The sequence below is a fragment of the Amblyomma mixtum genome, chromosome 5, assembly GCF_055824585.1.
Source record: "Amblyomma mixtum isolate Tamu chromosome 5, ASM5582458v1, whole genome shotgun sequence".
Taxonomy (NCBI): domain Eukaryota; kingdom Metazoa; phylum Arthropoda; class Arachnida; order Ixodida; family Ixodidae; genus Amblyomma; species Amblyomma mixtum.
Window position 1 is genome coordinate 99,138,561 of NC_143016.1, and position 13,434 is coordinate 99,151,994.

General features: G+C 51.4%; 2 protein-coding genes across 2 annotated transcripts; both read left to right on the forward strand.

Moving 5' to 3' along the window:
* The first annotated feature begins 1,802 nt into the window (after positions 1 to 1,802).
* LOC149343150 (uncharacterized) lies at positions 1,803 to 6,034 on the forward strand. The gene is made up of 2 exons (XM_089542305.1): positions 1,803 to 2,627; positions 5,990 to 6,034. Exons 1-2 carry the CDS (start codon positions 1,803 to 1,805, stop codon positions 6,032 to 6,034), a joined length of 870 nt encoding a protein of 289 aa, XP_089398431.1.
* Positions 6,035 to 6,405: 371 nt separating this feature from the next.
* On the forward strand, positions 6,406 to 13,434 carry LOC149343151 (uncharacterized). The gene is made up of 3 exons (XM_089546896.1): positions 6,406 to 6,433; positions 8,545 to 9,182; positions 13,237 to 13,434. Exons 1-3 carry the CDS (start codon positions 6,406 to 6,408, stop codon positions 13,336 to 13,338), a joined length of 768 nt encoding a protein of 255 aa, XP_089403022.1. The 3' UTR covers positions 13,339 to 13,434.

Here is a 13,434-nt window from a genome sequence, read left to right on the forward strand (position 1 = left end):
GGTTCATAACTTTTCAGGAGGACACAGGGGCGCAACAAAAGACCCGGACATAGAAGCAGACAGGGACAAGCCCTTGTCCCTGTCTACCTCCACGCCCGTGCCCCCATCCCGCCCCTGTGTCCTCCTGAAAAGATAATATACTTATGCGAGGTTCTAGGAAATGGTCTCAGCACGTGCAAGACATTTGTTAATTTAAAATTATGCTAACCCTGGAATGTACCTGAGAGATTCCAGGTTTCCTCTAGACATGTTAATCCCTGTTGGTTGCAGTGTTTTAAATTTGTGGATTAGGAATGCTTCTCTGTATTTTCTTTCCCTAGTCGATTTGAAGCCTGACTGAAGAATGAACAATTTGAGTTCATCGAATTTGTGATGGCGTTGATTAAAATGGGTCGACACTGCCTTCTGTTCATTCCGTGTTGTGTCAGCCCGGTGCCCGTTTAATCTGGCACTCATTGTTTGCCCGGTTTCCCCGATATATTGTTTCTGGCAGAAGGAGCACTGGAGCATGTAGATAATATTGGACGATGTGCAGTCAAAACTAGTCTTTATATACACATACGGCGTTTCGCTCCCTTCAACGTCCATCAAATCCCTTGGACCTCACAGAACATCAGACGAGGCTGTGCATTCTCTCGCCCCGCGTCTTCAGTCCCAATGCGGGAGGTGACTGACAAGACAGCGGTTGCAGGAAATAAGCTATAAATACCTTGTACGTACGTTATACCGACAGCCTGAAATTGAATGCCAACAATTAACGCTTCCCCGTCCACTTGGCTTTACCAGAGCCTACATAGTTCGCAAAATCCAGGCACCCGGGTTATAAGTGCCCGGAACTTATTTTTGTTACTGCGTTCTGGATCCCTCTACGCACCCGACTTGCTTACTATGCAAATATACAATACAATACTTTGTGTTCTCGTACCCCATCGACTTGTCCACAACTTCCGTCGTCTTCCAATCTTACCTCTTCTGGAATGCCTAGCTCTTGTCGGCGAAGCTAGCAGCCCAGCTGCCAATATTACCGAGCGCTCCATTTCTAGCTTTGAATAAAATGATTGCCTCTCTAGAACACTTGTCAGATAAGGATGTTGCCATCAAATAGAGTTTACGCTCTCCTTCACCTGACTGCCTTCGTGTGCTTCTGCTGGAGTCTCTCGCACCTGGAAGCTGATTCTTTCTTTTTTCCGTGAAGGGCAGTAAATTATATGAGGTGCATGTAAATTTGCTGCAGTTAATTTCCAATCCCCATTCTTATCCCAGTTCCTAAAAAAAAAATAGCCGCCGCCAGTGATGTGGCGACAGCGATAACAATAACTTTCTTTGAACACCATTCCTCTCTATTTAAGGCTGAGTACGCCGCATCGTGGACCTCATTTTCTCTTCTTTCTTTCCACATCCTTTCTTTCTTATTTTTTCTTCGAGCACGGTTAGGCTGTGCACTTTCCGTTCGCAGTTTTTAATGATATTTTGTTTTCATTTTCAATTTTTCTGCATTTAGAATGTCTCTGTGTTTACAAAACAAGCAATACGCAAATTCTTCGGATGTCACGTATCCCAAAAAGAGGCAAAAACAAAGCAGATAAGGATATTTTTCACAATTGACGTTTAATCCTATGAAAATTTCCTTATGTATACCACTATACTTTGGCCAATCCCCCCACGTGGGTATGTGCCATTATAAAGAGGTGAAGAAGAAGAAGAAGAAGGACTGGTATGCCCTCCCGCGAAATTTACGATCGCGTGACTCACATTGAGGAAGAAAAAGAGGCAAATAGCTTTCCTGCTTTGCGCCGCGCACCATGGACAACGACAAAAACCTGCGGTACGTCCACAACCAGGCCCTTTACCCTCGCGGCTTTTTCTACTCGGACCACGGGGGTTACGACTCGCCGGAACCGGCTCACTTCAACGCGGCTTCCACGGCCGAGCTGGCCTTGCCCCTGGAGGTGCCGTTCGAGGGCTACCACTCCGGCCTGGAATGGGTGTCGGCATCCACGGAGTCACAGCGGACACCCCCGATGTCGTCGTCGACCGGAGCTTACTACGAAGACGAGCGTGCTCGGAGTCCTTCGAGAGCCCCTCTCATAAAGGGGCTTCAGGGCCTGGGCATAGACAATGCGGCCGTGCTGGTCGCCATGTTGGCCATGTGTGTCTTCATAGGACTGGCGATCTGGGCGGCGTCGGCGGTTCAGGGTGAACTGCAGGATTACGATATCGATGCGGTGGACGACGCAGACGCCAGCCTTCACTTGGGAAACAGAGCAGGGGTACCGTCAGCGCAAGGCGTAAGCGGTCGTGAGAGAATGCAGGCGGAAGATTGGACAATCACGGTAATACCCAGGCAGCCACTTAAAAGCAAGCGCACGTCACCAACACCGGACGACGTCGATATCGCAACGGCAATTCGTGAGGGTCGGCCCGACGACAACGATGATGACCGGCAATGGTCTATTGAGACTGATGGCGAGTACACCGGTGACCTGACTGCAGAGTGGACAACGGAGGTTGAAGACACCACAGTGGCGCGCCCCGAGAGGCGCATTCGCCGGGGACGCCGCCTCCCTCGAAACAAAGCGGGCCGTCGTCCGACGCGGAGTGGTTCAACCAAGCGCCAGCGACGTCGGGTAAGGATACTGGCGAAAAAACAACATTGCTATGAGTTGAGCGTGTGGGAAAGCATTTATGTCGACGCAAACATAGCGCTAGGAACAACGGGGAAGAAGAAGGAAAGGAAACAGGTTCGCTGTCTCGCAACGAAAATGTTCGTTTTCGACGGCTTGTGTGGAGAAGCCCCACTCAAGTCCGGGGTTCTTTGAGGTCAGTTTTAGTTTTGAGACAATTGTGGAATATTATAAGGTAATGTTATAGAAATATTGAAGGTATTCTTCGCATGCGTAAAAACTTTCTTTCAAAGTTTCTCCATCTCTTGCGTGCGCTAAGTACTTAAGACTACCATAGAAAACCACTGGGGAATGCTTTTGACGGTTGCAAAAACGTTATAATAGCAAAACCTGATACCCTCCCGAGGTGAGATCTGCGGACGTATCAATTTTTATAACGAAAACATAAATGTGAAAAAAATTGGGTTCACAATTATTTTTCGTTAAAAAATGCGATTGTACAGAATGTAAAGGTATGCAGCCGCCAAAGATACACATATGACCTATTCTTACAATATTGTGTTGCAAGAGGATCAGTCTGTAGTATAAGCCCTCATACCACACACGTCAACGGTCTTTTTGCATTTTGAATACAGTTCAATGATTGGTGAGGGAACGGATGCCTGGCTGAGTGAAACTTTCCATTCTAAAAAAACTCATGACGCGACAGCGTTAATTGGGTCCTCTTTGCGTATCACAGCGCAGACACGGACGCTTGTTTTTTCTTTAACTATCACATAACGCTTAACCAACCTTTAAAAGTGTGATTTGATAGCATTAGAGATCTGTCAGCCACCGCGGCAGGTGTGCAAAAGATCGCAGTTGAATTTTTCAGTAGCTACAATTCTGAGTAACTTTTTTTTTGGTGTGTGTATAGACAGGGTACTCAGTAATGACTCTGAAGATTAAAAATGATTGTTGGACCTGAATTTAACTTTCCTTTTGCGAATGTGTACGAAGACCTATGCTGCCCATGCTCAAAAGCATTCTTAGTTTTAGCTTCCCAGCCAAAAGCGTCCTTATGAGGGGCGTTTGAGTGCCTTGTGTATAAGATAGACCCTCAGTGGGCCATGCCACCATTGTGTTCTTGCGTCTGCATAGCCAGGTAAAAAAAAAAGTGAGCTCAGAGGGATATCACTCCTAATTAAACGTATCGCTGTACGGGAACTTAGGCCATGGCTCAAAGGCCATGGCTCAAAAGTAGGGTCTTGGAGGGGTTTCGACCAGGAGTGGGGAAGACCAGATTGGGCCTTGAGTGTCCCATACTTGTCTAATGGTGTCTTCGACTGGTCGCTCCCACGATCCGGTTCGGATTTGGCAACGTGAGAGCCGCTCTAGCTCCGAGCGCACAGCGAGACCGGTCAAGCCGAATGGTCAGCAAGTTTTCAGAGCGAAAGCGCAAGAAGGAGGGAAAGGACCTAACTTCCGGAATCGCCACACCGCAGTGGCGCTGCCGCTGCGGCTGGTGTCAACGACAGCAATCACATAGTCTGCATCGCCCACGCCGCCGTCGCCGCTGAACCTGTATCGCTGCCCCAGCAGTTCTTCGTCTCCGGCTCGCGTCGAAAAAAAATAAAAAATTAGTGTCCCGTTGTACCACTCTGGATATGCCGCGGCAGCCCCCAGATGTGACAGCAACACAGACGGCGTACCCAGCTTAATGATTCGTCTGCTTTTCGACATTTCCCCTCACAGAGCCACACAGCAGGGACGTTTAAAGCGCCAAAACTTGCTTCTACGGATGCGTAAGAATGCCTCGCCAGACCGGTCGTGGTGTGCCCTGGCTACTCTGGCTTCGCATCCGTCTCCGCGAAACGGCGGAAGTGGCTCTGTCACGTGAACACATCTCGGGGCCGCTCCGACTTTTTTCTCGGAGCGCCTCAGAGCGCTCTGAGCTGGAGGCGGGCGCTCTGAAAGAACCAGCCGAATGTAGTCAGAGCGCTTGATTTCGACCAGCCGAACGTGCGGCTGCATCTCAGAGCGCTCTAGAGCGATCTGAAACGACCAGTCGAAGACACCATAAGCTGTCTCATGGCGTTAAAAAGTCGCTGGCAGGTGCACTTGGCAACAAATGTTCATGGGCTTCAGGTGAACGTAATCTTTCGGCGCTGTTACTCTAAGGGTTTTGGATTTAGTTTCCTCACAGTGCCTAAACAGTTTATTAAAATGCGCATGGTGGAGACGATGGGTCCAAGCGGGGCCTTATTCAGAATATACCCTTCATTTTGTTTTCATTCCCTTTGGCCGTGAATGACGTTAATCGTGACGTAACCAACTGGAGGTGGGGAAGCAAACGACCAACCACAGCCGCCGCTAATCCGGGGTCGGTGCCATCACTGCCCACCCCGCGGCCTCTGCCGTATCCAATTGGGCTGTGTGACACTGAGCATGCTTCACCAATTCGTCCAACATTCACCGCGCAGTTTTTTCCTCGAGACGGAAGTGCGACCGATGAAACTCGTCAAGGATATGTCGAACGCTCTTCGTGCTCTAGTATCTATATATAATTCGTCGGTGTTTGAGCCGGTTTTCCAGTGCTGCATGAGCTTGGGCAGCGTTTATGCAAATAAGTGGCATCATGTTTGTGGTCGTGCCATGACCAGTCCGATGTCATCCCTACGGCCTACGTCGGCGGAAGCAGCGACCAATGGCAGGGCACCAAATGAAAGGAAAAGCTTCTTCTTTGTTTCCTGTCTTTTGAGCACTATATAGTCTTTTTCTTCTATCGCGACAGCTGTGTTATGGAGGCATTACATAGTCTGCAATGCAGCGTCAGGAAATTAACGATTTTCTAAAGCCGACGAACCACCTTTTGAAGTGATTAACATCAACAGCGCAATCACGTGTTCACATTGTGACCAGACGCAATATATACGCTTCTTTCTAGCTAATCAATGGTTGATTTATCACGTTTTCTTTTCTGCGAAGCTGCGCACTTCCCGATAGGCGATATATTGCTACTGCTGTCTCTTGTTCAGTGAAAGCGAGGTAAAAACCACGTAGTTTTTTTTTCGTTTTGCGTAATTGGCCTGCATCACCAGTGACGTGTCGCCGAACATTGCCTTCTGTACAATGTTCGTCATATTCTTGACTGCTTTATCCACAAACACGCCCATTTTTTGGTGACTCGCTCAGAAAACTCCAGTCAGTTGTTCCGAATACTTCACTTGTGTATCACGTGACATGGGCTGTTTTATTTTAAGTTTCAAGCATAAGCAACAGGAAGCTAGTTCCCATGCTTAATAGGGACTTACGCTTTACATGAATATACAAATGACAATGCATTCAATTAATGTCGCATTATTTATGTGGCACTCGTTTTTCAGGTTCGGCAACATGCAGTTCCATCAGACGATTCCATTGAAGACTAGGCTGCGTAGCAGGCTTTTGAAGACGCTGGGGACTGAAAAACCGTGCTGGGTGCCGGTTGCGGGATCTTTTCGGAAATCACCTCTTTCATTCGGTTTGAAGAAATACGTTTGGAGCTAACCACTCAAAGTAAAAAATATTCGTTCAGCACATGTGTACATGGTGGAAAAAACAGCGCAAACTAAGACAGAAAACACAGAAAAGAGGGGAGACACTACAAGCGCTGACTCTACAAGTACATGTGATTATTCCTTTGGCTGGGCTTTCTGAAATAAGAGGTCGGCTTCAACTGTGTAGCCTCCACGGAAGTCAACAGGCGTTTCCATATGAGTGCAATGGTCAATTGCACGCCAGGTAGAACGAATACATTGCAATGGTTGACTCGGCCTATGCGCACTGCAGTACGTGAGGCTCAATTTTCACGCTCATATCAATTACACACCCACTGAAGAAGCCAGATTCTTTAAACAGCTCCTCAAAACGTTATGCAGAGGTTTACGTGCTTGAAAAGACAGTCACGCTGCATTTTCCAAAGCAAAGCTTCCGCTGCTTTCGATTGGCCACCGGTATACACTCTTGGCCAATCACTGCATGCAAGACACGCCGTGCAGGACGCCTGCGCAGCGCGCAGCGCATAAGTGCCTTTTTTTTTTTTTTGACACCGCAGTTTCTATGCGTCCAAGAGTGCAAGTGGTCGCTTAACTAAACAGGAAATTTTTATGCGGCAGAAAAAAATTTTCCCGCTTATTAACCCGTCTGCTCGCTCAGCGTCACGTTCATGTGGCCTACCAGCGAATTTTCTGGAGAACGAAAATGCGATTTTCTTGTAAGCCACGAAGTATCGCCGTTGGTAGACAATATACGCATATAAGTGCGCAATATCAACCAGATCAGACATATAAATGAACACCGCCAGAAAAGAGAATCGAACCCCGGGTCACGCGGTATGAAGCGAGCACACTTATTGCTGGAAACGAGACCGGAAACGATCGAGACCTTTGTCTCCAGACATGGCCGCGGCAATTGGGGATGATACCGCCCGCCCGATCGCCGCGGCGGCGCTCGGCACGAGAGGAGTCATTAGAAATTGGGGCCCTTCGTTGCTCGAACTTCAGCTCGTAGTTCTTTTAGTGGAAGACAGCCGCTCTCCGATAGGGTCAAGCACGGTAATTGAACCTGGGTCCTCTCCATGTGGCCTACTACGGCAGGCTGACGCCTTTCTTAACAATACGTGTCGGTGTTCTTTTCCTGCGACCCTAGGTATAAACCAAGAATATTATCTCTAGTTGGCAGGTGAAAGCCGTTTTCTCTTCCGACATATTACGACGCTGTTCTAACCCGCGGAAAGTTGCTCCTATTGGAACGCCTTGAAGGCTAAAACGCCAGTAAAATATAACATTAAAATAAAAATACGCAGACCATGTGGAGAGACGACTAAAATTTCGATCACTGGGACCATCTGACTGCAGGTACAGGTATTTAAAAAAAAATATCTCTCGCTGCTTAGCCAGACTACACTAAGTATAAATTTATGCACACCAGAACAGGATTAGGCCACCCTGGTGTAATACTTGGCCGCAACCGTCTATGAATAAAGCAGTTAACTCTCCGCCCTCAGTCCCGGCCAGACAGGTCTCGAGCGCGTCTCGAGCGGACGCGCCTCATTTCGGCTCCGACAATTTTCGTCCGGATTACCGAAAAATTCCCTACGACCGCGAAAATTTTGCTTGTGCTCGACGGTTAACATCACCCGGCACCCGAAGACATCGCTCTCGACCGGGTGGGCCAATTTTTGGGCCTTTTAGGCCCATTTATGTCTTCATCCCGTGGGAGCCCTAGCCAGGCCTAAAGCCAAGCAGCCAGTCTCCAGCGTTCTCCGCGGACGCCATGGCGGCCTCCGCTCGCCGCGGGTACGATCCCGAGACGATGGCATGGACTGAAGTCGTCGCAGAAGCCCCGTCTTCTCCTGAAACCTCCACTCCGACGCAGGAGATCGTGGATGAAGGCCTCTTCTCGTTGGTGGCACTTCGCAAACGCCAACAGCGCCTGAACACCTCGGCAGTGGACGGACCCTCCGTGAGTGCCCCTGCTTCTGTGCATCAAAATACTTCAAGTTCAAACCATCAGCTCTCGCAAACAGCTGGATCGACGAAATGGCGGCCTAGCGCTATGCCTCGACTCCGCAAAGAAGACTTCACGATCGTCATCAAGCCCAGAATGACGGTCTCCCTGAAGACGGTTCTGCAGAACGGTGAGCTTGGTGCTTTGCTCTCCGCCTATGTTAATGCCTCCTCGGTGGACACTCTTAGTATCTGGCCCATCTGGGACCAGAATATCGTTATCGCCACCACTCAAGACGTGAATGCGGCGAACGCGCTCACTCGTGAATTTACTCTGAAAGCTTCCAAAGGCTCCATCCCGATTGTCGGTCACGCCAAAGTCAACGGTGAAGTCTGCAGGGGGATCATTACCGTCCATGAGCAGGAAACTTCTACCACCCTGAAATCGAAAGTCCAGTGGCGCGGAGGAGAGATAGCCTTCATCCGCAAGCTGGGGAAGTCGACGGTTGCCCTGCTCACCTTCGTGGGGCATAAAGTGCCACGTTACGTGCACTATAACAGTGTGGTGACCTTGGTACGCGAATACAAGCGGACTATTCCCGCGTGTTTCCGATGCGGCACCATCGGCCACCGTGTGGACTTATGCCCGGATCCTCAACGCAATCGCTGCGGACACTGCGGCCAAACGGTCGCAGTCCTCGAAGACGGCAACTTGGAGACCCACGAGTGCACCCCTTCCTGCATCGTCTGCGGTGGCGGCCACCTTACGGGCTCGCAAGACTGCAAAGCGAAATTCCGGAGGCTGCAACGACCGGGAAACCCAACCGGTCAACGAAAGCAGCGTCAGTGTGCAGTGCCCCCAGGAGCTGACACCACTCCAAAAGTTCCCCCGCCTGGCAACAAGCTGGTGCAAGGCACACCCGGACCAGCGCCACCAGCGGGCGCGTTGCCCGGGCGTGTCTCCAAGTCCCCTCCATCAACAAGCCAAAAGTCGTCACGTGGTCCAGGCGCACCCGTATTCCAGAACGGAGATTTTCCGCCTCTCGAGGGCCGTCCGCTTGGCACACCAAAGAAGACATCACAGCCAAAGGTAGGCAGCCGAGACGGGCCTCCTCCGTCCCCCCGCACTCCCCTACCTTCTTCCCCACCAACCCTTCCTCCTCCTCCCCCCCTTAACTCTGAGGTTGCGGACCTCCGCCGTGAGCTCGAGACTCTCCGGGCTCAAAATGCTCAACTCCAGGCCAAAATTCATGCGCTAGAAACGGCTCGGTCCTCCCCGCCTATTGCCCAGGCAGCTCCGGAACCGATGCAACAAGTGCCGGTGGACCCGACATCATCTAGCTCTGACGCGCGCTTCACCGCCCTCGAAAACGCCCTTGCCGCATTAGCGACTCAGATGTCAAATTTCGGCCAAATTCAAGAAAACCTGTTCAAGTCAGTCACGGCCACGGTTACGGCCACCGTGACGGCCAATATTAAGACGTGGCTGGAGTCAAACCCCAGGCTTCTACGCCGAATGGGGCCCCTCAAAGACGCAAACCGCCCATCAATATTCAACCGCCCCATCGATCTAACCGAACTCAAGGAAGAGCCGGAACCGATCCAGCCGCAGGTGACGGAACCTGTGCCGGCTCTCCAAGGCAGTCTCCCTTCAAATCAACATGGCTGCGTCCCCTCCCAACCAACACCCTAAAGGGCGCCGCCCCCCGCAAAGACAGCAAGTTTTTTCCCTTGTGCAATGGAATTGTCGGGGTTTCAAAAACAGGACCAAACGCGCCCACTTAAGGGCGTACATTGACAACCTTGAACACCCCGCCGCAGTCCTTGCGTTGCAAGAAACCGGAGATGCGGTTAAGCTCACGGGCTATAACGCTTTTCAACGAGACCCGTTCACCTGTATCCTAGTCCATAAGGGTTACACAGCGCAGGAGGTTGATCTCGATCTAAATTTGGAATATTCGTACGTGATGGTCTCTGTCCTCCCCCTGCGGCGAACAGATAGCCCCGCACACATACTTAATATCTACTGCCCCCCGAAACTCAAAAACATCACTTTTTCTAACATCTTTAGCGCAGCGCTAAGGATCGCGGGTCGCGACCCCCTCATGATAGTGGGCGATTTTAACGCGCCCTGTCCCATGTGGGGCTATTGCAAGGAAGAGACGCGTGGTCGTAAGTTGGCGGAACTTATATCTACGCTGGGCATCACTCTTCTAACCGACCCGGTCCACCCAACACGTGTAGGGAACTCTGTCACTCGGGACACTTGCCCCGACCTTACCCTCGTGAAACACATCCAACACGCAGAGTGGATCAACACCGAGGACACCCTCGGTAGCGACCACTGCATACTGAACACTGTCATTTACACCCGGCCCTTACGTCGCCCCCTTGCGCAAGCCAAACTTCCCGACTGGAACGCTTTCCGCCAGGCCCTCCCAGTAACTTCTCTCATGGAACAGGACTACTCCACTTGGGCACAAGGACTCATGCAAACACTCCGTTCGCACGAAAACCATATCCAGCTTACGGAGCGTGCACCTGACGTGGATAACCACCTGATGCATCTCTGGGAAGCTCGCCGCAGCCTCACTAAGCGATGGCGGCGGCAGAAACACAACCGTAAACTCCGCGCTCGCATCTCTGACCTCACCCAGCAAGCTGCCGAGTATGCTGCCCAGCTCGCAGACACTAACTGGGTAGATCGATGCAACAGCGCAGCAAGACATATGTCCAGCCGCAACACTTGGCGGCTCTTCAAGACTCTCATAGACCCCACACAAACACGCTCGGAAACACAGAAACACATCAATCGTGCGATACACAACTTTCAAGGAAGCACGAAGCAGCTAGCGAACACCTTGCGCTCACAATACCTCAATCAGGATCAAGACCCGCGTGGGCAGGATTATTCGTATGCAGGCTGCGATAATCCGGAACTGGATCAACTTTTCCAGCTTCACGACCTTCGCGCGGCTCTTGCCAAAATGCGCAGGGGGACGGCGCCCGGGAGGGATAAGGTCACAGTCAAATTATTGGCGAACCTTCCTGATCGGGCATACGAAACCCTACTCGAATATATTAACGCCATTTGGACCGGGGACACTTCGTTGCCACCGGATTGGAAGACATCATTGGTAACCTTTATCCCAAAGGCGGGGAAACCGGTAAACACAGACAACCTCCGGCCCATCTCCCTCACTTCATGCGTAGGCAAACTGATGGAAACGATGGTCCGTGACCGCCTCTCAGAATATCTCGAGAGCAAGAACTCGTTTGCCGACACCATGTTCGGTTTCCGACCCAGTAAGTCCGCACAAGACATCCTTTTACAGCTTCATCACGAGGTTCTCGAACCCATAGAACACCCACACAACGACAAAATAGTCCTAGCACTCGATCTCAAGGGTGCGTTTGACAATGTTAAACACGGCGTCATACTAAAACACCTTAGCGAGATTAACTGTGGTCCTCGTACATTCAATTACATCAAAGATTTCTTAACAGACCGCTTGGCCTATATACGTATACAAGAGACCGAGTACGGCCCGTTTGAGATGGGAACGCGGGGCACACCACAAGGCGCTGTGTTGTCCCCGCTTCTCTTTAACATTGATATGATGTATCTCCCGGCACAGCTGGCGGCTGTCGGCGGTGTTCAGCATGCGCTGTACGCCGATGACATCACCATCTGGGCCACTACGGGAAATATAGGAGAGATGGAGGAATGCCTGCAAGCAGCGGCGAGCATAGTTGACCACTATGCCACGTACTGCGGCCTCCAGTGCTCCCCGTCCAAGTCTGAATTTGTGCATATTCGATCTTCTCCGAAATGCAAAATCTCCGTTCAGCTTTCTCTCGCAAGCGGCCCCATCCGTGAAGCGAAGGAGCTACGAATACTCGGTCTCTTCATTAATCAACATCGTAAGGCAGACACAACTCTTGCCAAACTCCGCAAAGTCGGCGACCAGGTGGGCCGAATGGTTCGCCGCGTTTCCAACAAGCGAGGAGGGTTGCGAAGTAAGGATGCGATGCGGCTCGCGCATGCCTTCGTAACAAGTCGAGTACTGTACTCGACTCCTTACCTCCGCTTACGGAAACATGACGAAGATCACTTGGAAATTGTACTCCGCAAAATTTTCAAGAGAGCCCTCGACCTCCCGATATCCACTTCCAACGCGCGACTTCTCGCGGTGGGGGTGGTGAACACCTATCGAGAACTCCGCGAGGCGCATCTCGTTAACCAATACACGCGTCTCGCCCAGACCGTGTCCGGTCGCCGCCTCTTGGACCGGTTACATATCAGACATGATCACCATACCATGGAACGGGTTCGAGTGCCAGAACTGTGGAGAAGCGCCCTCTACGTTCGACCCCTTCCGACTAAGATGAACAAGGAGGACCATAATGGCCGGCGCCAGGCGCGGTCGAATGCCCTGCACCGCCACTATGGCTCAAAGAAACACGTCTTCTACGTCGACATTGCAGGCCCCTACCGCTCCAGGGGGGAATGGTACACGGCTGCAGTCATACACGAGGGAAAACAGGTGGACGGCCTCTCGTTCAGAGCGCCCAACTCAACGCATGCGGAGGAGGTGGCGATCGCCCTCGCAGCCTCCCATCCCGACTCTAAATTCATCCTCACAGACTCTCGAGGAGCCTGTCGTAACTTTGAGTTCGGTTGGATCACTCCACTCGCTCACCAAATTTTGCACCGCAGTACTCGCGACGGCGATCCAACTCATCGCTCAATCATATGGGTCCCCGGCCACCAAGGCATGCCAGGTAACGAAGCCGCCCATGAGGCAGCCCGCGCACTCACTCACCGGGCACCAGGCGTCCCTTGGGAGGAGCTTAACCTAGATCACAGCCCTCTCCTTTCTTTTAAAGAAATTACTGAGCACTATCGTGCCGAACACCGGCGATACCCAGTTCCTATGAAAGGACTGGGTAAAGCTGGCGAACGAATTCTCCTCAGGCTCTTTACAAACACCCTGCTGTGCCCGGCGGTTCTCAAGCACTTTAATCCTTCTTTTGACGGCCGCTGCTCATTCTGTGGGGAGGTGGCCGACACCTTCCACATGGTTTGGGCATGCAGAAAAAATCCTTCTCTCCCCCCAATCACCCCTTCCCCTACCCGAGAGGACTGGGAGGCGGCCCTACTCAGCTGCCAGGAACTATCGGCCCAGCAGGCCCTGGTTCGGCGGACTTGTGTAGCGGTCTCGACCAACGGGATCCCGGAATGAGGGACTCCGACTAGTATTGTAAGGGGTGAGACCCACTAGGGGCCTCTCCCCGAGCACCTCTCTGTACATTACCAAATAAATGCTTTTCTCCTCCTC

Excerpts from the sequence above, each read along its gene's own strand:
- LOC149343151 (XM_089546896.1), top strand. The coding sequence starts at position 6,406 with ATGGTTGACTCGGCCTATGCGCACTGCA. Across the intron at positions 6,434-8,544 it reads CTCGGCCTATGCGCACTGCA|TCCAGTGGCGCGGAGGAGAG; the intron begins GTACGTGAGGCT and ends TGAAATCGAAAG. Across the intron at positions 9,183-13,236 it reads AGAAGACATCACAGCCAAAG|GACTGGGAGGCGGCCCTACT; the intron begins GTAGGCAGCCGA and ends CCTACCCGAGAG.
- LOC149343150 (XM_089542305.1), top strand. The coding sequence starts at position 1,803 with ATGGACAACGACAAAAACCTGCGGTACGTCCACAACCAGGCCCTTTAC. Across the intron at positions 2,628-5,989 it reads CCAAGCGCCAGCGACGTCGG|GTTCGGCAACATGCAGTTCC; the intron begins GTAAGGATACTG and ends CTCGTTTTTCAG.